The 21988-nt window shown below is 41.9% G+C and overlaps 2 protein-coding genes and 1 long non-coding RNA gene across 5 annotated transcripts in view; 2 read left to right on the forward strand and 1 right to left on the reverse strand.

Moving 5' to 3' along the window:
* Tmtc1 (Transmembrane O-mannosyltransferase targeting cadherins 1) overlaps positions 1-21988 on the forward strand; it is a 53255-nt gene that overhangs the window by 20871 nt on the left and 10396 nt on the right. The window contains exons 3-4 of the mRNA XM_017243979.3: positions 13155-13265; positions 21388-21919. Coding sequence (XP_017099468.2) covers positions 13155-13265; positions 21388-21919 — 643 coding nt within the window. The remainder of the gene's footprint in view (positions 1-13154; positions 13266-21387; positions 21920-21988) is intronic.
* On the reverse strand, positions 1785-6445 carry Trf5 (TBP-related factor 5). 3 transcript variants are annotated; one of them, XM_070277626.1, is made up of 4 exons: positions 6076-6357; positions 3262-3440; positions 2515-3132; positions 1785-2441 (listed from the first exon to the last, which is right to left on the reverse strand). In XM_070277626.1, exons 2-4 carry the CDS (start codon positions 3417-3419, stop codon positions 2405-2407), a joined length of 813 nt encoding a protein of 270 aa, XP_070133727.1. In that variant the 5' UTR covers positions 3420-3440; positions 6076-6357; the 3' UTR covers positions 1785-2404. The 3 variants fall into 3 exon arrangements, with proteins under 3 accessions (XP_070133727.1, XP_070133726.1, XP_070133728.1); XM_070277625.1 differs by lacking the exon at positions 6076-6357 and adding an exon at positions 6402-6445 and having other exon boundaries at positions 1921-2441; XM_070277627.1 differs by lacking the exon at positions 6076-6357 and having other exon boundaries at positions 2012-2441; positions 2515-3129; positions 3262-3489.
* LOC138925924 (uncharacterized) lies at positions 3284-3999 on the forward strand. The gene is made up of 3 exons (XR_011442163.1): positions 3284-3422; positions 3483-3625; positions 3729-3999. It is a non-coding gene; the product is annotated as an uncharacterized lncRNA (long non-coding RNA).

Below are 21988 nucleotides of genomic sequence, written 5' to 3' on the forward strand. Positions count from 1 at the left end.
CCCCGAGCCGATGTCTGCCTTCGCCCTTTTGGAAAGTGCAAAAGCCAAAAAGGTCTACGCATCATCGCGCAGCAGCAGGTAAAGAAGAAAAAATTCAAGAAAGTTTCGTCATGCCGCAGTGGCTATTCTAGGGGCAACACAATAAAAGGACCCGCCTTGCAGCGCCATTAACCCAATTGCAAAGATGAAGAGTGGTCCAACGAGTGAGCTGCATGGGCTTATTGCAAGTTTGAGAGGAAACTCTTTTTCTTTAGAAAAATATTTTAATCATTCCTTAATAATATTGTTCTTTTCGTAACTTAATATGGTTGCGATTTCTACGACAACTCGTGTAGCTTATTTTACTTTCACAGCCCAAAAAGCATTCAGCAAGGATGTAAATAATGATAGTTATTTTCACTTAAATGGGTGCAGTTCGTAGCACCTCCAAGACCATCTCCCCTTCACTGCATAATTATTTGCAAATTGGCGCATAGCGACCTTTCATTTCCACTTTTGCTAGCCACAAAAAGAAACTGAATCTGGCACCGCAACAAAATGGGTTAAGGCCCAAGGCCAGACCGGGCCCGTCTTACACGAAGGCTCCTCCCGCCGCTGCCTACTCGAGGTCCTGGCTGTCCGGCGAAAGTTTTCCTCGTAGGCCCGTAAAAAACATTTGCGCAATGTCAACAAATTTGCGCGCTTATTAGATTTTCGTGGTTGCACACAATTTCGCCAACTAAGACCGCCGCAGAGAGATAAAGTGCAGCCTGTGAAAATATGAATAAAAGCAAGAGGGAGATGGAGGCGGTGACTGAGACGGAGACGGGCACAAAGAAGCCAAAAAATGGAAAGGAACTTTTCGCAAACGGAAGTGCACGCTGCGTTTTTCAGCCCGGCGGGGACCATGGGTCCGAGTCCTTCCTGGATTTCCTAGGCTGCGGTTGACCAGCGGGCCACGCAATCAGCGGGACCAGCGGGGGTCGGCGGTGATTGCCACGCCCGTTTGCGCGACTGTCACGGTCGCCAGCTCTGCTAATGAGTTTTGTTTTCAGTTCTTGCTGGCCAAAGCGAAAATCGGGCAGCAGTCTGGGGATCATTCGCAGCTGCTTCGACCCTAGACCAGGACCGAAAGCCCCACTCTTGGCTCCAGTCGAATCTATGCAACGAGGACTCGAATGTATGTGTGCGGTAAGTTAATATTTGCTGCATAAATTCCAGTGCATTGGAATTTACTGCGCTCCGTTTCGGTCTTTTCGGCTTTCCTCGTCCTTTGTGCTTGTTTCTGTAGTTGTTGTACGGAAATTATGAAAATGCAGACTCCCAACACCACTCGCCGCAGAGTCCTGCGGGATCAGAGAGCTGAGCAGGTCCCCGGCACGGTCATGTCCCACTCGCACACAGGAATATTAATTACTTTTTGCATTTTTCGCTTGCCACTGGAATTCAAATGAGTAGATTTTAGTTAATTTGTTTTCCTGCAAAATTTCTTCAATTTAAGCGTTAAATCTGTTGGGAAGTTAGAGCTTAAAATCCTTTACCAACATTTTTTTGTTTTCCCTGAAGGAAATATGCATTTTTTGAACCACTGCGCTCCGTGCAGAGTTGAGTTGGAGTTGAATTGCAAGTTCTAATGCAGGACATAATAAATACGGGCCCGACAAAAAATATTTTACCATTTGATTCAAATTCTAATAATGGCAATGATTTAACCAAAACCTGTATGCCAAACAAAAGAATCGCTTCCCAACTTCCAATATTCAAAAGCAAACATTTTAGTGACTCAAATAACAACACGAAAAACGCTCCAAATTATCTGGACGTTATGGTAGAAATTCTAAAAACAACCACAACCCTCAGACGAGACCATTCTGTGGAGCTGAGTTTACAAAACAATCACCAAATACGAACACACAAATATGACACTGAATTGTTTTTCATGTCACCTGGACAGAAAATGGTCGGGTGGCTGGGCTGTCATGTAGGATGGATGATGGAGCTGCTAGTTCAAATGCCAGTTGACACATTTTCGCTGCCGATTCGATTTCTCTCTAGGTTTTGTCATGCTAGCTGTCATTTTTATTATGTTAGTGGGTGCTCTCCCCCCACCTTTACCTACAGGACACCTGAACCAGTTATCCAGCTACCCACCCCCACTCCATATTGACCACTTGTGTACAATAGCAAACATTCGTTTTCCGAGCAGACTGCCATCGTAAATCTACATTGTAAATTTGCGACGGATTTCCGACTCCTCCCAAATTGATTGACCTTGTGGGAACCGCCATAAAGCCAACGACTTGTGAAAACCTGCTTAATTTTGAGTAAAGCTTTTCGGAGAGCCTTAAAGACTTAAGCCAGGCATTAAAACTCCTTTCATGTACGTGCCCCGGGCGGCGCTCCGACATTTATGAGCCGTTTAAGCTCATATGCATGTTCCTGTGCAAAGTTTTTCGGGAGGCCTGCAGGAAATTAAAGTTTATTTACAAACTAAACATCGTGGGAACCAGGTGGGGGTCATTATGCGTTGTTTACCACTCGATGGAGAAGTCGTCCTCCCTCTGGAACTCCTTCTCCCAGAGCACCTGGAAGTTGACGTCACCGCGGCAGAGCTCGATGTCGCCTTGATGGGATGGCGAGGCTTTGTAGAGATACAGGATGGGCAGAATGTGTCCGATGGCCAGCTTGGTGTGTCTGGGCATGGAGGCGTACATCACATAAACGTAGCCAGAAGGGAAAATTGCAAACTTGATCAGGGTGTTCGGCAGTCGGTAAGTCACAAACGGCTGCTTCGTAGGGTTATACTGGCTGTAGGCAGAGTGGCACTGGTAGAGACGACGCAGGTCCACGTGGAAGGGCACGCAAAAGGTGGCGTTGACTACGTTGAACTTCATGTGGCGCAGCGACGGACTGTAGCCCGAGTCCTGCAGGACGTGCACCATCTCGACAAGACCCCTGCGTGCACTCTCCCTGCTGAAGCCGTGGCAGTAGATGTTCCCGTTGGCGTAAATCTTCAGACTGCTCACTGGGTGAAAGCGGTTCACTAACAAAGCCAGGTGCCTGTCCGGATCATACTTGGCGTTGACCAGAAGAATCTCCAATTCCATCAAGTTGTACTGGGTCTTTGTGCTGGCAAAGCAAGTAAACGGTCTGCTTGAAAAAAAAAACATATAATAATGCTTAATTCACAGACTTTTAATGATTAAATTCAATCTAGAAATGAATACAAATGTATCAGTTGCAGCAAAAGTTGTCAAACTTTAAATCAAAATTCATCCTTACCGATACAACATATTCAAATGCCTTTCAATATTGACCAATTTGGACACATTCTGGTATATATTTAGCACATCGTCTTCTGTTGGAGCTATGGACTCGGCTAGTACCAACGAACTTTCTCCATTATCGCTCTCAGCACTCGACTCACTCATATTTGGCATAGGGTATAGTAGTTTGATGTTCTGGAGAAGAATATAACTAAGTTACATATGTTTTTATAACAGAAAAAGGTTGAAAATTTAACCAAATTAAGAACCAAATCTTTGATGCAAAAGTGACCAGATCTTTTGGAATTTGGAATGTTATTAATTATTTTCTAAAGCTCTGGTCCCGCTAAAGATTGGCGCAGTTAAAAAAAAATATGTGTGTAAGTCTAGTTTACTTTCCATAAGATTTACCGTTAAATTACTATACTCAATGGCGATAACGTGAAGCCTATATATTTCTTATTGTCCAAACAATTTTGTTAGGTCCTTAAATGCCAGCCCAAAACCAGCCAGGATCGATCGACTATAATTCTATGGCCGACATATACATAACTGAACGATCGAATGAATCATAACTGAGAACTGTTGGAACTTTTTACGGAATTAAATTCTCTAGAAAAGAACGACCGGAAATGCCAAAAAATACGGTAATTTCCGTCATAATAGTGTGGGACTTTTTTTCTGATACTGAAGCTTTTCAAATGTATCTGTTACACATTTCCTTGTATTTTTTATCAACAATCTACCATTAAATGCCAAATACATATAAGCATCAGGTTGTTTTTGGTCAAAATCATAATTTTACGTACACATCTTAATTGAATTTATGATTTATAAAAATTACTTATCGCACCACAAACAGGACTTTACTCAAAAACAAAATATGACGCGAAGCCCCGTTGCTTTATGGCGTTATAGTATATTCATCAGAGAGTTTATTTATTTGCGAATTAATTGACGCTTCAGTTCGCCGTAGAGAGAAGCCATTAACTTTGTGATTAAATTAAAATAATGCATTCCACGCAGCGCAATCTGCAATCCTCTAACAAACGCAAGCAAGCAAACAATCAAAAATATCATTCAAATTCAAATCGCAGAAATTGCATAATTGAAACCCCATTGAAGTCCATTATTAACTTTATGCAGCTCCCTTTCCCGCAAAGGGATCAAAAACCCACACCCTCATAGCTCTCAGCCAGAGCGAAGGGGGTGGGAATCCTAGAAGTGGGAGTTGGTGTAGGGTTGAGGGTGGTGGTGGTGGACTTGACGTTAGCTTATCAAACCCGAAAAACCACTTTGCTCAACTCTTTTCAAAGTGCATACATCATCAGCGCTAAGCCAAAACAAAAAAGCAAATGCAGGAGGCGAGCGATGACGAGGTGGGTGGATTTTCGGGAGGCTGGGTGGGCGGTTAACGTTGCAGGGCGGGTTTGCGTGTGGCAGACGAGCGTCGAAAACTTTTGTGCAATGTTGATTTTTCCGCAAGAGCCGTTTTTTGCCATAGCCGGACAGACGGAGACTGCTGAAGAATCCAGAGACGGAGAAGGCGGCGGTCGATCCCGCGTCGATGGGTCGTGGCTTACAGTCAACGGAAGCAGTGCCGCAAGCATTTTATAAAACCCGCAGCTCAGCAAAAGTCTTGCAATAATAACAATAATATTGGGGTGCAGAAAAGAGAACACTGGCAAATGGATGAGAAGACTCGGCTCAGGATACATCCCGGCAGGTGTCCGCAGGACATAGGTGTGAATTGAAGGCGCCGGAAAACGAAGGCGTATTTAAATCATAATACCGCAGGCTTTATTTTGTTTTTATGAAATTTTTTCAATTTTCTATCAGTGTTTAATTATTTGATTGCTGTTTAATCTCGTCAAGAATAGAGATTTTGGCATTGTGCTTAGTGTAATTGCAAAGGTTGCAAAGATTATTTTCTTTTTAATCCCCCTATGACTTGGAATTGGAAAAGAATTGAAATGTTTTTATTTATTTCAGTTCCTATTAGATCATTAAAGTCTTTAAACTTCATTTGCTAATTGGAGTTGCTCTAAAGCAATGACTCTTTTCGTGCCCTCTAGAAGAGATAACCCCTTCTGCTGACTTGATTAAAAATCAAATTGTCGAATCGTGTAAATCAAAGCCTTTACTGCGCCACTCCGTGCCCTTGTCCTCTAGTGACCCCTGACCCTAGAAATGGAAATCTGAAGAGGAACGCAGAGGGGCTGTATGGCTGTTTGTATTTCCTCTGGGTTGGGGTGTAATGTATGGGTTGCCTGTTGGCGGAGCTGCGTCTGCTGATGATGATGATGACAAACAAAACAATGGAATCAAAGCGGTTAATGGCTTTTGTGTGTAAAATGAATGAATGCGGCAACGTTTCCTGCTTTCATTTGCAGCGTCATTTGCTGCGCCTCCCTCAGCCCTCCCGCAGGAGACAGACCTGCTCCGGGAACTCAAGTGGCTGGATAAGGGGTGAGTGGCTCCTACAGTTTTAGCAACGTGTTTGTTTGTATACATTGTAAGAACACTTGCACAAATTCCACATCATCCAAAATAAAAATTTCAAATTACAAAGTCCTCACAATTTATGGGAATAATTTAAATTTGTTTGTTATTCAAAAAAATAAAGTAAGCTAGAAATTTCTAACTATGTAAAGCCGTTTCATTTGGTTTAATTATTAAATTCACAATATGTGGTTTATCCTTAAATAAAAGTAGATAAAGACAATGAAACCCTTAGTACAGCAAAAAGGTCCAAATGAATGGCTGCGGAAACGACCCAGTTGATGGGGATTGAAAGCTATATATGTCAAAATATATACATAAGAATTACCACGACTATAACTTTATTTTTCAGTGCACAGTCTTATAGGTAGGAGCCATTACAAAAGCTAATCGATAAATGGGGAGACTTCTTTGCTAATGGCCGGTAGGGGGAGGCTGCATGCAGCTGACATCTCCAGCAGTGCAACTCCACATCCATTATTGGTTTTTTGTTACATCCCTGCCACACACGCCACAAGGACCCGGCCGCTGGTCGCCTTGCAAGACTTCCACCGAGCAGCTCTTTGTACAACTGATAATTAAATCGAACAAAGGCGGCGATTTGACAGTCCCGTTCCGATCGTATTTCAAGAGGGAATAATCTTCAGCACTCACATAAATTTACTGCCACTCAAGTTCACTCCGAGGATCCCAGTCGCATACTAGCCATGAGTTCAGTAGAACTGGCGGTTTTGCTTCGAATATTTTTGCTTCGGCAATTAGCTGCCGTAAACAAATGAATAATCCGATGCTCGAGTATCCGATTTAATGTTTATTTTTTCAACGAAATAATATTGCCAAGTGCGGCTCAAATGTTACATGAGGGGCTTATTATGGGTATATTTATTTTCAATTGAAACTGATTTTTAGTCATTTTCCAGATAATATTCAAAGATATACTGTCTTAGGGCTCCAAGAACCCTGAGAACAAGTTATTTCTTATCAAAGTACTTATTTGAGGGGCTTATTAGGGACAAATAGATTAGGTCATTACATAGTATATAGAAATATATCTATATTATATGTAGAAATGATTAATGCACATTTTAATATATTTACATGATATAAAAAGTTATGCTTAGTTAAGTATATATTCTTGATGTATTTAGCCATATAGCCGTCTAAACAAATTTCTTTTTTTTAATAGGAAGATAAAAGTTTCTGCCAAATTGAAATATCACTTTTAAGTAACTTTTACCTTAATTATATTAAAGAGCATTACCAATAAACAATCAATAAAACCGCGCGAAAAGCATAGTATGCCCTTTAATAACATAACCAAGCATAATACAAATTCATAGCAGGATCTTTCATAATTTTCATGTACCCAGCACTTAAAGTCATGCCAAAATGCTATTTGAATTATTTGAGTGCTTGTTTTTCTGGCTTAGCGCCACTTTGAATTGCCCTTCTTACGGAATGGGCCGGGCTGGAAGTCGGGAACAATCCATTTTACGGACAGGCGGCTAATTAGGCGATCAAGGACTGCCTGGGGCATGACAGCCAATGCCTCCGAGCTATGAGAGTCATTATTGAAGGGAGTTGTGGCTTAGAAGGGAGGAATCAATAGCTCTGTTATTTGGCGAAATGTCGACGGCCACACTCAACACGCGACTCCATCGGATGTGTTGATTGACAACCTAATTGAGGTTTCTTGACTTCTTCAATCGGAGCTAGGCCAATGACCGATTTTTGTTTGTGCTAATAATAATATTGTTGTTTTAATATCAGGCCAACAACAGCTTGTTAAGTTGGTCATTAGGCCAGAGGTTCGGACAAAGAACCTAGGCACACCCCACCACACTGCATCGCCTAGCCCCCACCCTCACCCAATCACATTAAACATTTGAGGGAAGTCGCACTTGAATGCGTTGGTGTTGTGGGGCTTCCTTTTGAATTTTTTATTGGTTCAACTGTTTAATGTCAATTGCTGTGCAAATAGCAATCAAACGGTGGGTTTACGCAATTAGGCAACAAACACCCGACTCCAGACCCAGTCACTGCCTTCCTAATTAGCATCTACATACACGTTGCGTGCAGCAAGCTGCAAGGACGGTAAATTAAAGCTAACTTGGTTTTTCTTAACCCTTGAGTTCTTGACTTGAATTTTGGACAACGCACTCAATGGACGTCCTGCCGAGTCAAATCGATCATTAAAAAGTCTGAGTGGCCAACAGGCCCAAGCCATTCAAAACTTTCTTCCCGCTCCAACTTTTAAAGGGTTGATTGAACTTCACTCTGGACCGGTGCCGGTTGGGGTTGGATGTAAAAATAGTACAGAACCTGGTGGGAAAAGTTTGCAAACATTTATTTGTTGCCTGGTTCGATGCCCCATTGATGGTTGGCCGGCTTAAAAAGGACTGTGACTTCCGTTTGCGGATCCAATTATGTGGCATAACAATTCGGAAAAGTTATCTTATTACAGTGCCACAGATAATTTGCACTCAGACAGAGTGCTCGGCTTTCTTAATAAAGTGCCAAGCCACAGCTCTGGCCGGAGAGGAGAACCCTAAAAGTTAAATAATAATCTCCCCAGAAGCAGCTTTTGAGTGTTTTAGAATGATTTCGAGTGCCACTTACATGCCGACACACTCGCACAAAAACCATTTCCGCACAGCGCGATTTCCGGTCGGTCTCATCCAAATCGCATGTAAAAACTATCTGGGATACTTTTTGGCACTGCATACAAAAAAGTCAAGGCTTGGAACAGTTCCAGATCCTTGAAAAAATTGCGAGGGGCGGCGAAAGGAAATACAAGCAGCGAACGGAGCGGAGCGGAAGCGCATACCGCTGAAATAAAGTGTTGCATACTGTTGGGGGTAACAAAAATAAAATATTGCATATTTGGCGGCTGCACAAAGTCCAAGGCAAGCACAATGTGTTTTCCTTGTAGAGAGTATAGTTATTTCTAGCTGGAGTTTGGCAGAAATCTAAATTTTGATGGGTTTGGTAGGCTTTATATTTTATAAAAAAAATATATTTTTAGATAATATTTATAATATAAGGACTAATGTTATTTTATTTATTTTATAAAGCAATGTGTTTAACCCGAGTCATCGAAAGAGTACCCCAGTCGTGTACTATTTTCAATTTCAACTTGAGCTTTTCTTCGGTTGATTTTCTGCAGCTAGTTGCCTTCTTTTTGCTATACATCTCAGAGCCCCAGCCCGCCCATGCCTCCCACTACCGCCCACTCAAGCACCCAACCGAAAAAGTAAACCTTTAATGGCTACAAACGGTACCCCGTCGGACCATCGCCATTTTCTATTTGATATTTTATAACATTACATTTCCCTGGCTTATTACATTTTGGCTTTTAAGCTGTTGACACAACTTGATTTCCGTGCGACCCGGGGCCCGTGTGGGAGAAGGGGTGGGAGAGGATGTGTCCTGGTCAGTTCCGGATTTGGCACCGAGTTCCTGTCCCAACAACGTCCCAACTCGTTTTGTTTCTTTTCTCCGGCCATGGCTACGGCCCTCCTACCCGTCCTGCTGCCTCAGACAATTTTGACTTTTTACTTCCCTCGGTTTTCACTTTTGGGAAGTTGATAGTCTGGTTGGATGGCTGGATGACTGGCTGGCTGGCTAGGTCGGGGGTGGGGGTGGTGGTGTTGTGACTTGAGTGACCCAGAAACAAAAGTGTGTCTAATGGGTTTCTGTTATGTTTTTTGACATTTTGGGAATAATGTTTCCGCTTCCGGTTTAAGGTGTGCTGCGTTTGTGTTTTACTGCAATTTCCGTCCTTCCCCGCAGTCGGGCCGGGAAATAAGGTCAGCTTTTAAGCAGATTTCGTAACAAGAAACGAAGAGAGACGGAAAACATAGGGAGGCAGCGCTGAAAAGTGAAAAGTCATGGAAATTTTCCTGCTCGAGATCACCATCAAAAGATGTGGAATTCTGATACTGCCAGCTAATTTCAGCGCCGTAAACATGACAACCTAATTATTTTTCCTCCTCTCAGCAAGAACCAGAACTAGAAAGGGCAGCCGCTCTCCCAGACAGCGGGTGGTGCAACTGAGATTAATGGCGGAAGCTCGGCTGCGACATTTGCATACGAAATTGAAAATAAATATTTGCAACGACAAATATAAAGGACGAGCGTCTCAGGCAGACGGCTACTTTGACATTTCGGCGCCCTCGTGTACATATACATTTTTATCTCCAGGACACACGGGCTGAGTAATACGTCAGAAGCTAGGAGCCTTTCGGCAGACAGGACAAGTCCCTCCCACTTGGCGCCGTTTGATTAATTTACATATATTTATATACTCGCTGGAGTCTCCTGTTTCGAGTCGCCTTATTTTCGACAATCGAAATTAATTGCACTGCTCGAGGAGGTCCTGTCTGCGCTTTGTCCTCTCAACTTTCGCCAGGTGTCGGGAGGGGCGACGCCTGCCCAGGCGCTTTTCCGACTTTTCAAAGGAGACGACACAAAAACGCCTGAAGCCGTGTCAACAGGGACAAACAAGCCGGAAGCTTGAAATGCAAAAATCAATAAATTCAATTAAAACGGTTATTTAAGGTATCGGAAGGGAATTACAGGATTTAAAGGATGTCATTAGGAACACTGGGGAAAAGTAAACATTTAAGGATAATGCTTTTGGCGAGGATACAAGTTTAATTTATTTTTAACTCTGGGCTAAAAAGATTACTGTGGTGAGGTGACCTTTTAAATTAAAAACAAGATGTATACATTTTGATACATTTTGAATACATTTGGTAAAAATGTTGTATTTAATAGGAATTGACTTGTAAAATGTATCAATAAATATTTTATGCATGTCTGAATGCTATGCTCATTTTACAAGTCCATGGACCTTCAACGTTAAACCTTTAACACTAATATCCAATCTAACACCAGGAAATCCACTCATTAATTTAACTTTCCTCAAAAAGTCAAAATTAAAAGATCTTCCTTAAAGAATAGTTTATCTTTAAGCTTAAAACTAAGGATATGAACAGTATCAAGAAATTTACGAGTATATTTAATCAGTCGAAAGCCTTAGCAGCTATGGCTGTATCCCTACGTCGGTTAGTTTTTATATTTATGACTACTGAAGTTTTTAAAGTTGTATAGTCCTGAAGCTATTATATTCGAGTCCTTGAAGATTGGTATTTATTTTTAGTAAGCCAAACATCATCATCGAAATTACCCAAAATCAAAAAAGCAACTCTGCAAAGTCCTGAGCCCAAATTGGTCTCATCACAGGGCCTCCTGAAAATCACTTTTCCCTTTTTGGGGAAATCATTACATTTAAGAGGCGAATTCCGGCAAACTATCATTTTCGTTCTCGACAATGCCAATCAGATGCATCCCCCAGGGCCACAACCCATTATCATTCCCCTACTAATGATGGCTATTCGGCCTAGTCATTGATATCTGTATATAAACATATTCCATAAAGATGTATGTTTGTGGACGTCGTGTACTTCTACCCGCCACTCTAATTTGCGTGGCAATCATTATCGTTATTACAGCACATTAGCAGCGTCATTGGGAAATAAAAGGAGGAAGCGAACATAGACTGTCGAGGATGTGTGTAGTCTGTGTATGGGCTCCGTTGGGTGCAATGTGTGTGTCGCGCTGGAAATAGCTCAGATCCCATCCTGAGAGATCCCCGACGAGGCGCGTTGACAGCTGGGGAAAATGGGCCTCTGCCGCTTATTGATTAAAAATAATTTAAATGAAGGCGCTTAGATCGCTTATGTACGCCAGAACCAAAAATAAGAATAAAGTCCAATCCTATCAATGGTCCCTGTTAAAAAATGTGGCTAATTGTCTCTTGAAACATTGTTTTAGGTTTTTAGGTTATTGGCTGAAACAATACAGTTTAATTAAAGCAAAGCCAACTAGAAACAACCGTATACAGGGCGAGAACAAAATCACCGGCATCCAATGACAGTGAAGACACTTCAGAGGGAGAAAATGAGTATTGAATGACTAATATTTGGTATTCAAATGTTTCTTAGACAATGTATGATAATATTTTAAAAGCAGCCATCAGTATATATTCAGAACTATAGGTTGAAAGTCTTTCGTCTTTTATATACGATTGTTTCTTTATGGAATGGGAGCAAAGGGACATTATATGCTAAAAAGAATTAAAACGTTTTTGTATTTATTATAATTTTATATACGTATTTGCTTATGTACCTTGATTTGTCATAACACTTGAATAAATTTTTTGTGGTTTTTTCTGTGTACCTGGAATGCACTTTGCCATTGTTAGACACCATTGTCGTTTGCAAACGGCGCGAGCTTAATTTCTGTGTCGCAGCCTGACCCCTACCCTTTGGAATCACCGGTATCTGAATCTGAATCGGAGTAGCATTGGCCTTCACATGCAAGGAGAGCGGGTGGTCCGTCTGGGATCCAGTGTGCGAGATAACCATTCTCGTGCCATGACCAAGGCGAAACAGCACGTTCCACCAAGGACCCCGAACCACCAGCCCACCAACCATACTCATTATTCGTAATGGCGCTGATGGTGATGATGTCAACAATACCACCGCCAGCGACCAGCGGCGCAGGATGGGGGGAGCTGGGGGATGCCCCCGAAATACAAAATCCGGGAATCCGGGAAAGGGGATTGCATTACAATGGGATTGCCGTATTCTGCATTTCAGAGCCTGAATTCCAGAGCTGTGTGTTCCGATTGCCGGCCATGGGCTATCCAGTATGTCCTCGTAACATTTAATTTCCGTTGAAGGAAACCAGGATATGGGGCCAGTACGAGTAGAGTACTGTGCAGACATTCTGCGAAAAAATATTTATATGTATACCCAAATTTAGGCAAAAGTACGCATCTTTCCTTGTATATATTTTTATTGGAAATTTGAGAGAAATGCGAAAAAGTGAGATTGATTTCTTAAGTGGATGTTTTGGGAAACCCTTTCCTCAGAGCATCCAACCTCACAGGACATTTGTATGTCAGGTTTATCTGATATTGTTTAACGGTTTAATGTCCTAAAATAGTAAATTCTTGCCCAATAATTAAAGCACTTCAGAGTCCAACACCTTGAACATACGTAGGCATAACATTAAGTAATTAAATCGCCCATAAGGCATCCTGCAGCAGCGGCAACAGCAGCAATAACAATAGCCATTATCCGTCGCTATAGACATCGCTTAAAAATAAGGAAAATATGTAAATGTTGTCATAACGAAAATGCCACAGAGAATAGCCCATCTGGCCGAAGAAGAGTCGTGCCTCAGTCAGGATTAAGTGCTTTGTTCGTCGGTTTGTGGTGCTGCCGCTGCCACTGCCGCTTCGAGAAAGAATTTCAGCATATATTTTATGACACTCGACTTTTATATTTATGCCCCGACCACTACAACTGTTTTCATGTCCTTCTGGCTTCTTTGCAGCAGGTCGCCATCCCTTTCGGCCCAGGACTACGTAGGACTCGCCGGGTGCTCCGCGCTGTCTTTTCTCCTGTACCTAAACACATTTAACGCTGGATTTGTCTACGATGACAGGTGAGAAAAATTTAACCGAATTAAAAATTCCATATGTCAGCACGTTGACGAAGGTAAATGGCCTGCCCGAAGCTCGTCTGGCCAGCTTTGTTGTCTTTCCGGTTTTGGCCAGGAGCGTCGTTTTGTCACCGACGCCTAATATTCATAAAATAAAAAGGCCACCTAAAACAAAAAAGTTTGTTATTAATTGCGCGCCAAGTGCCGCCATTTATTTGATAAAATCGCCTCCATAAATTCCCGGCATGCCTAATTGTAAAACTTGAGGCAGACCAGTTGCTGGCTTATCGTCGGAAAATTGTTGATATATACATCCACTTTATATACTCTTATATATATATTTACTTATAAATACAAATACACTTACATATATATATATATATATGTGTGGATGTGTTTATGAGTATATAGGGGTGATTCACTGCCATTGTCAGAGTCAGACGACGGCGGATGGCTTTGGAGCAAATTAAAAAACAAAATGTTGATTTATGCCCCTGGGCTGGGGACTTCTGTAACTCTCTCCCCTCTTTCCACTTGTTTTCTCTTTCTCTTTCACCTGGGCGCATTGAAATGCTGCAAACGCAAACGAAATTACCCATAAATATCAAAAGTCATGTACAATGGACAGGAATTTCCCCAAGGGCTTGGCCACAGTTCGTAGTCCTTTCACACACACTCGCACAATAGTCGAGTTCTAGCCAGAAGTCAACCCGGTGAGTTTTCTGACCGTTCCGGCAAACAAGTGACTCCTGCTGCTGCCTTAGCTCCTGATCCTGTTCCCGGTTCAACTACAATGCTAGCGAACAATTGTCGAGGCTTCAAGGAAGGGCTGGGGCTGCGAGCTGGCCAGGCCAAGTTATGCACAAAGTACTCAGCTCAAAGCATTCGCTATAGCTCGTTATTTCGTGCTGTCCAGAAAACAAGCGCAAAACTTACCAACCACTCACACACACCAGCACACAAGAGCACACACACACTCGGACAAATAATAAACGCAACTTATGTAACTCAGCTTCCACTTGGCAAAAAACAAGTTGTGTGCGAGTTTATGTTTTTGCTCGGGCGGAAGCTCCTGCGGTCACTTTCACGCATTTCCCCAACACCAGTTGTGCCAGCTGGGCCAGGGCCCGATTTCTGCACTGCGGAAAGTATCCAAAAGCCATAGTGGAACGACGGAATTTGTAAACTGCATACATGACTTCCTTTCTCGCAGTGCAGGCATCGTACCGGTTGCCTACCTTTTCGGCTGGTCCTTGCCCAGGCTCTGCGGTCATCCCGCAACATGGCCACTGTGACCACACGAGCACAAGCTATTATTGTCAAGCCAGGCCAGACAAAACATGATTTATTAAATGGCAGAATTCCCTTCAATTTGTTTCCTATCAACTGGAAAAAGAGCAATGGCTTAGTTCAGCCGTGGCGTGGGGCAGGGGCCTGTTGCTATGTGAGGGTCCTACTTTGGAAAGTCTTCGTTCCGGCAATTGTTGAAGAGAGATATGAGATTTTAATATGTTATGGCTGGCAGCGCTTTGATCAAGTGCCTTCTCGTTTCCCAAAAAGTTTCAAATTAATTCAACCAATGGGACGGTATTTCTAAATCATTAGAGTAGAGCTCCTTCAAAGAGGCGTATTAAAGCCAATCTAAATTGCTCACATTTAACTCCGCTTTAACATTTTGAAGCATGGCATTTTTTCTCTTCAAGGATGGCCCATGATGGTCACCCGATTCACACCTTCGAGTTGATATATTTCCGTTTTCCAAAAAGCAAAAAGTGCCGAAACAAAATGTTGCCAAACATCCCCCAATCTGCAGTTTTACAATAATTTATGTGCCGTATTAAAAGGACAGCGACAACAACGGCAACACCGATGTGAGCCAGTAAAAAATCACCAACAGGAGCCACAACACTGCGTATACGTAATTTTGATGGCACACGGTTGGCCACTGGGCAAGGGGCAACTGGGAGGGGCGTTTTTTGGCAAGGCGGAGTGCAACCGGAGTAACAGAATTTTCGTTCTTCTTTATTTTGGCTGTGTATATAAAATCGCAAAATTTCACTTTACATAAACACAACAAAGGCAACAAACACAAATGCCGTGGGTAGCCAAGCGGAGGGGTGCGACGGAGCTGTGGGCACAGGATGGTGTCCACATTCGCTGCTGATGCTATGATATATTGTCTTCCACAAAAGCCAACCACAGTCCTGTTAGTCTGTCCTGGCGGATATTTGTGGATGGAATAGGTGAGCACTACAGTGGAGTGGAAAAGCGTTCAAGATTCACTTCCTGACGAGCATCTTGAAAAAAAGACTTGATAGTAGTGGTTTGGGTTATTAAGAACCGAAAACAGTCCGACCTATTTCTGAAAATAATATAAATATTGTCATTATTTTGAAATCGAGGCTCGTTTCTCCAAATACTATATAATTTTAACTATTTATTAATTTATATATTTTATTGTATGACTCTTAAAAATATAATATCTACAAACAGTTGCCTTTTTAAACAAGTTAACCTTTTCTATATAAACTTTGTCTCAAAAATAAAAAAATATTCACCCTTTATGGAAATTAAAAACTAATATAAATTATATTATATATATATAAAAAAATATATAAAATACATCAAACGGCATATATCGTTTGATATAGGTTTACCCATAATTTAATAAAATTTAAATTCTATAATGAATTATTTACCACTCTTTAGAAATACGTGGCATTCTCAGATACTTTAATACATAATTAAATACACTTTAATACATAAATATTGAAAACTTAGGCATTAGCAATTAACGTTTCTACCATTATCGTAGTAACGGAGAGCATGTTCATATATTTTAGAACAAATGACGCAAAAATCGCCCATCGTACACTGCTCTGCTTGTGATATCTGGGTCCTCCTCCTGCCCTGAGACTCTGCGCCAGGACCTGTTCTCCTGCTCGAGTTGAGAGTGAAAACCGAACGATAACGGCAGCAACATGCCGCACTTGTAAGCTCCTTGAAGCCTGCCATTGTTGCTGTGGCTGGTGCGGCCCGTTTCTCTCACCGCCGTCCTGCCGCTGACAAAGTGGCACCTTGTTGTTGCCTGCTTTCGGTGGGTGTTGATGTTTTGGTTGTTGGCCTGCTATTGCTATTCATTCACTAGTTACGATGATAAAGCACAAAAAAGGGTACTGCGGAAATTCTGCTGATGACGATAATGTTGACGCCGACGAAGGCGGCAGCTCCACCCCTAGTGCCCACCTGGCCGGGAATTAGGCCCATCTACATACACACGACCTCACTCTATGTGTACTACGCACTCGCCCCCAAGGCGTGCAATGAAATTTTCTTTTCTGTGCTTGTTCCCTCACCCTTGCAGCGCGTTGCAAATGAGGCGTGGAAACCACTTTCGACTCTTACATTTTTTAGGGGAAGGAAATTTGAAAGCGCTTGAGCTCGAAATGCTAGAAACATTTCTGAACGCTCCCGAAAGTTCTGGGAACAGTCGCCTTCCAATAATAGAATACGTTGTATGAATATTATCAAAAATTTAGCAAAGTAATATACTAGTGTAGGAAATGAACCTCTTAACTGTATCTTTTATAACAATTAAATTTTACAATTATCTTTTATAACAATTAAAATGCAATTTCAAATAATTCTCCGAAGGAGAGATGACGACCCGTTAAGTCTTTAAAGTTATCAATGTCAGGCCCACGGCATTATTATTCCGACCGCAATTGTAAATACCAGGCGAGTCCTTGGGCAACTTGGTTGCTCCTTCATCTGCGCTTCTGCCTTGTTTTGTGCTCCTCCGATAAGAATTTGTTTGCTCTCAACGACATTTTTGTGGCTGCTTTGGTGCAAACTAAAAGGGATCGAACCCCGATCAGGGCGGGGGACTGGTGAGGTTGGCTTTTGGAATGCCAATTGAAATCGAAGTGCAGATGAGTGTGTGTCCCCGACCTCCGACCAGCCCCAACAGAAAGGGCAAAAACGCCCACCTTGCCAATAACTTTTTTTTATAGTTGGGCACGTTCCTACGTCGAATTTGTAAACCCAATTTGCGGCATCACATCTTACCACCTGCAGTCGTTACTCGCGCTCTTATTCAACTCACTTGACATTTTTTTTATTACCATGTTCAGGTATTGAAAGAGCTGCACACACTCCCCCGCAGCCATCCCGTCCAAAACTCATATTTCCGGGCACCCATTCCCAGCTTTCGATGATAAATAAAATATTAAATTGAAAACCGAATTTTTATTCAAAATGCTTTTAACTCATGTGCTTGCATGTGACTTTCTTTTGCAGTTTTCCACCCAAGCAACCCCCTATTCATGCCCAGGGCTTACAATGGTATTTGTTTGCTTGCGTAACCTTTGAACTTTCGTAATCTAAAGACTCCTAATATTACACCCTTTGGCCATAGCTTCATTATTAAATTTTATGAAACATAACCTCGCAAATGTATGTATTTTTGGATACAAAATGAGGGGGGTTATTTGTTTCGAATGAAATAAATATTGAAACTTATACATTTGAGATTTGTGATGTGTACAAGTTACCTCGCAGCCCCAAAGGTCCCCCCTCGACAAAGTTCAAAAGTGAATTAATGACATTTGCTGGTTACATCTAAAAACTAATTATGCATAAAATGGCCGAGGTAATATTGCAGGCCACCTATAAATCCTCGCAAAATTCTCTGTGCAACAATCGCCCAACCAGCAAAAACACCGATAACAAACTTATCCTGATTATACGGCACCCGCTAAGGCCTTAGCAGGACTCTGACTACGGGTGAGAGTGTGGGGACGGGTACGGCAACCTGACCCGAAGCCACTGTACCGGGCAAATCGATTAGGACAACAAGGAGCGCTACAACGGTGAGGCAATTACCAATGCCCGTCCATACACAATGACAGTGTACCTGTTTGGTCGAGACCTTCCATGTGTAAGGTGGGTGCGGGTGGGTTTTCGCGCACAAGGTGAGCGGAGACTAGCTGTGTGTGTGCTGTTTTACAACAAAAGCACAAAATACGCCAACAAATCGGCAATTAATCAAGCCGCAAGTGCACGGCGGGGGCCTGTGAGTTGTCTGTGGGCGGAGGGGCGAGAGTCAACTGTCGCTTGGCACTTTAACAATATTTATGCCGAGTGCAAAAACAAAAGGATAATAAAAATAGCCAGCTAGAAAATTGGCAAGAGCGGGTATACCCGACGAATGGATGTCCCTATAAAAAATATATTGCAGAGAAAATAAAAAATGACAACATACAAATGTTAAGCATATCAAAAACATTGTAACATTGGATATAAGTAACATAATAATTTAATGTATAATTTTATTAATTACCAGGGATTCTTCTGATACTTTTGTTTATTCGGCTGATAACCGTATTTAGTAGTTGATACACTATTTAGAAATTTTCAAGGAGCAACCTTTTAGAACTGTACAATCCAAACAAAGATCCCTTAACCGGTTCCAGAAAAAATGTATTTCACTCTAATTTTAAAAATCACTATCATGTTTCCCGCCCGACTCGGCAATCCCACTTAGCCCCCCATATACCCAGCATACGCAGAAGTATGCCCCGGCTATTCAAGTAAAAACAAAATAAATAGAGCAGCAGGCGCAGACACCAGCAGTCAGTCCCATATAATTTGGCCGATTCTCGAGTTTCATGTGGGAGGAATCGAGTCGAATTGGTCACTTTGGGAGCCGACGAAAGTATGTAGGCAACTGTGGAGATAGAGAGGGCCGTGGAGAACTCACTTTGCTCCTGGGCAGGCGGAGCAATTAATTATTTTAATTAATAGGACAGGTGTGCCACAGGTTGCCGTGTCGCCTACTCTCGACGAAGGTAATTTGAACGTTTTCGCCCAGAAATCGTCAATTTTCCGGACCAGATTTAAATTTTTCCATAGCTTAACCTTCTCATAAGTTACATATTAAGTTTCTTTTGAAAAAAAAATATTTTTGTAATATTTAACTGTTCCCTATTGGATTTTGGTCTATGCCCACAGTAGTACCCAATGTATAAAAAATAAAACCCGCAGCCTGTTCAAAAATAAAAAAAAAATTTTGTACTTAAACAAATTATTTTTAATCAATTTTTTTTTTCAATCCACATTTTATTTTCCCATTTAAATGTAATATTATTGAGCTTAAACTTTTAAGGATTGCACAGTACGAGATAAATGCTGTGACGAGCTAAGAACTCAATAGCTTATTATACCCTTGCAGAGGGTATTATAATTTTGGTCAAAAGTGTGCAACGCAGTGAAGGAGACATCTACGACCCTATAAAGTATATATATTCTTGATCAGGATCACCTCCTGAGTTGATATGAGCATGTCCGTCTGTCCGTCTGTCCGTCTGTCTGTCCGTCTGTCTGTCCGTCTGTCTGTCCGTCTGTCTGTTTCTACGCGAACTAGTCTCTCAGTTTTAAAGCTATCGTCTTGAAACTTTGCACACACCCTTCTTTCCTTTGCACGCAGTATATAAGTCGGAACGGCCCGGATCGGCCGACTATATCCTATAGCTGCCATATAACTGATTGATCGGAAAAGGTATAACTTTGGTGTTTTTAGAGTTAGAGAGTTCAATTTTGACATGAGAGCTATTTTTGGCAAAACATTACGTCATGATAAATTTCATAAGGATCGGACAACTATATCCTATAGTTGCCATATAACTGAACGATCGGAAATGACCCAACTTTCGTGTTTTTGAAGATAGAAAGCTGGAATTTAATACAGATTCTATTTTTGGTCAATTGATCCAACCTATCAAATTTCATTAGGATCGGCCGACTATATCCCATAGCTGCCATATAACTGAACGATCGGAAATGGTATTTGGTAGAAATATCAACTTTCGTATTTTTGAAGATAGAAGTTGGGGACTTTTTTTAGATTTTGTATTGTAATAAATTGGATTATATATTCCTATTCCCATAAGGATCGGCCAACTATATCCGATGTTTGCGATATATATCCGTTTTTAACTGCAAGGGTATATAAACTTCGGCTCCGCCCGAAGTTAGCTTTCCTTTCTTGTTTTTGTTTTAGGCTGGCTTACAAAAAAAGGAAGCTTTTAATACTATATTGTCTCCAAAGCAGTTAACTATTAGGCAACAAAATATTTTAAAGGAATATCTTTTGATTTTATATCAAGCAGGAATGATTAGGATTATGATGAAGAGTACATAATGCAACATGCGATTTAAAAATATATATTTAAGGCAAATATCGACTCGCAGACTGATGATCTTGAAATGCTGAATTTTTTGAAAAAAAAACAAGAAAGGAAAGCTAACTTCGGGCAGAGCCGAAGTTTATATACCCTTGCAGTTAAAACCGCATTTATATCGCAAACATCGGATATAGTTGGCCGATCCTTATGGCAATAGGAATATATAATCCAATTTTTTACAATACAAAATCTAAAAAAAGTCCCAAACTTCTATCTTCAAAAATACGAAAGTTGATATTTCTACCAAGTACCATTTCCGATCGTTCAGTTATATGGCAGCTATAGGATATAGTCGGCCGATCCTTACGAAATTTGGCATGTCGTATTATTTTGCCAAAAATAGCTCTCACCTAAAATTTGAACTCTCTAACTTTAAAAACACCAAAGTTATACCATTTCCGATCAATCAGTTATATGGCAGCTATAGGATATAGTCGGCCGATCCGGGCCGTTCCGACTTATATACTGCGTGCAAAGGAAAGAAGGGTGTGTGCAAAGTTTCAGGACGATAGCTTTAAAACTGAGAGACTAGTTTGCGTAGAAACAGACAGACGGACAGACAGACGGACAGACGGACAGACGGACATGCTCATATCAACTCAGGAGGTGATCCTGATCAAGAATATATATACTTTATAGGGTCGGAGATGTCTCCTTCACTGCGTTGCACACTTTGGGACAAACTTATAATACCCTCTGCAAGGGTATAAAAATTTAAAACGTAAATATCAAAAAATAAATTTTTTAACGTGGCTCACTTGACATGGCGCGCGCAGTATTTTTATTTTTATTTGTAGTGGTATTCCATGAATAGTATTCATTATATTTTTAATCAGTGTCCTGACATCCATCTTAGTAATTTCTCCGATCTATTCTTGCAGACGCGCCATCTTAACCAACTCGGACGTACGAGGGGAAACTCCATTGGTTCAGCTCCTGCGAAACGACTTCTGGGGCACTCCTTTAGTGGACACCGGATCCCACGGCTCCTGGCGTCCATTGTGTGTACTCAGCTTCCGGCTCAATCACTTAGTGGACGGACTCACTCCCTTTGGCTATCACCTGGTAAATGTCCTGCTCCACAGCTTGGCCACCGGCCTGGTGGTCCTGGTGGGCCGCACTCTGCTGCCATCGCGATTCGGAGCCTCAGCTGCCGGTTGCCTTTTTGCCGTTCATCCCGCCCACACGGAAGCGGTAGCTGGGCTGGTGGGACGAGCGGACCTAGGCGCCTGCGTCCTTTGCCTTCTCGCTTACCTCACCTACCGCCAGCACATGGCCACGCGGCGGATGAGGTCCCTGCTCCTCACCGTCCTCCTTGGCCTCTCCGGACTACTCTTCAAGGAGACGGCCATCGTGGCGTTGCTTCTTTGCGGCATTTGCGATGCCCTGGCTATTGGAAAGGGTCATGACAAGGTATTGGTTTATTTTGCATATTATGTTTATTTTTTTTTCATTGTATTTTAAAGAAGCTTGTTAGTTAGA

The sequence above is a fragment of the Drosophila bipectinata genome, chromosome 2L (assembly GCF_030179905.1).
Source record: "Drosophila bipectinata strain 14024-0381.07 chromosome 2L, DbipHiC1v2, whole genome shotgun sequence".
In the NCBI taxonomy this organism is placed as follows: Eukaryota; Metazoa; Arthropoda; class Insecta; order Diptera; family Drosophilidae; genus Drosophila; species Drosophila bipectinata.

Coding starts and splice junctions, on each gene's coding strand:
- Trf5 (XM_070277626.1), bottom strand. CDS start 3,419: ATGCCAAATATGAGTGAGTCGAGTGCTGAGAGCGATAATGGAGAAAGT. Junction 3,133..3,261: donor CATTTGAATATGTTGTATCG/GTAAGGATGAAT, acceptor TTTTTTTTCAAG/CAGACCGTTTACTTGCTTTG. Junction 2,442..2,514: donor GACGACTTCTCCATCGAGTG/GTAAACAACGCA, acceptor AATTTCCTGCAG/GCCTCCCGAAAAACTTTGCA.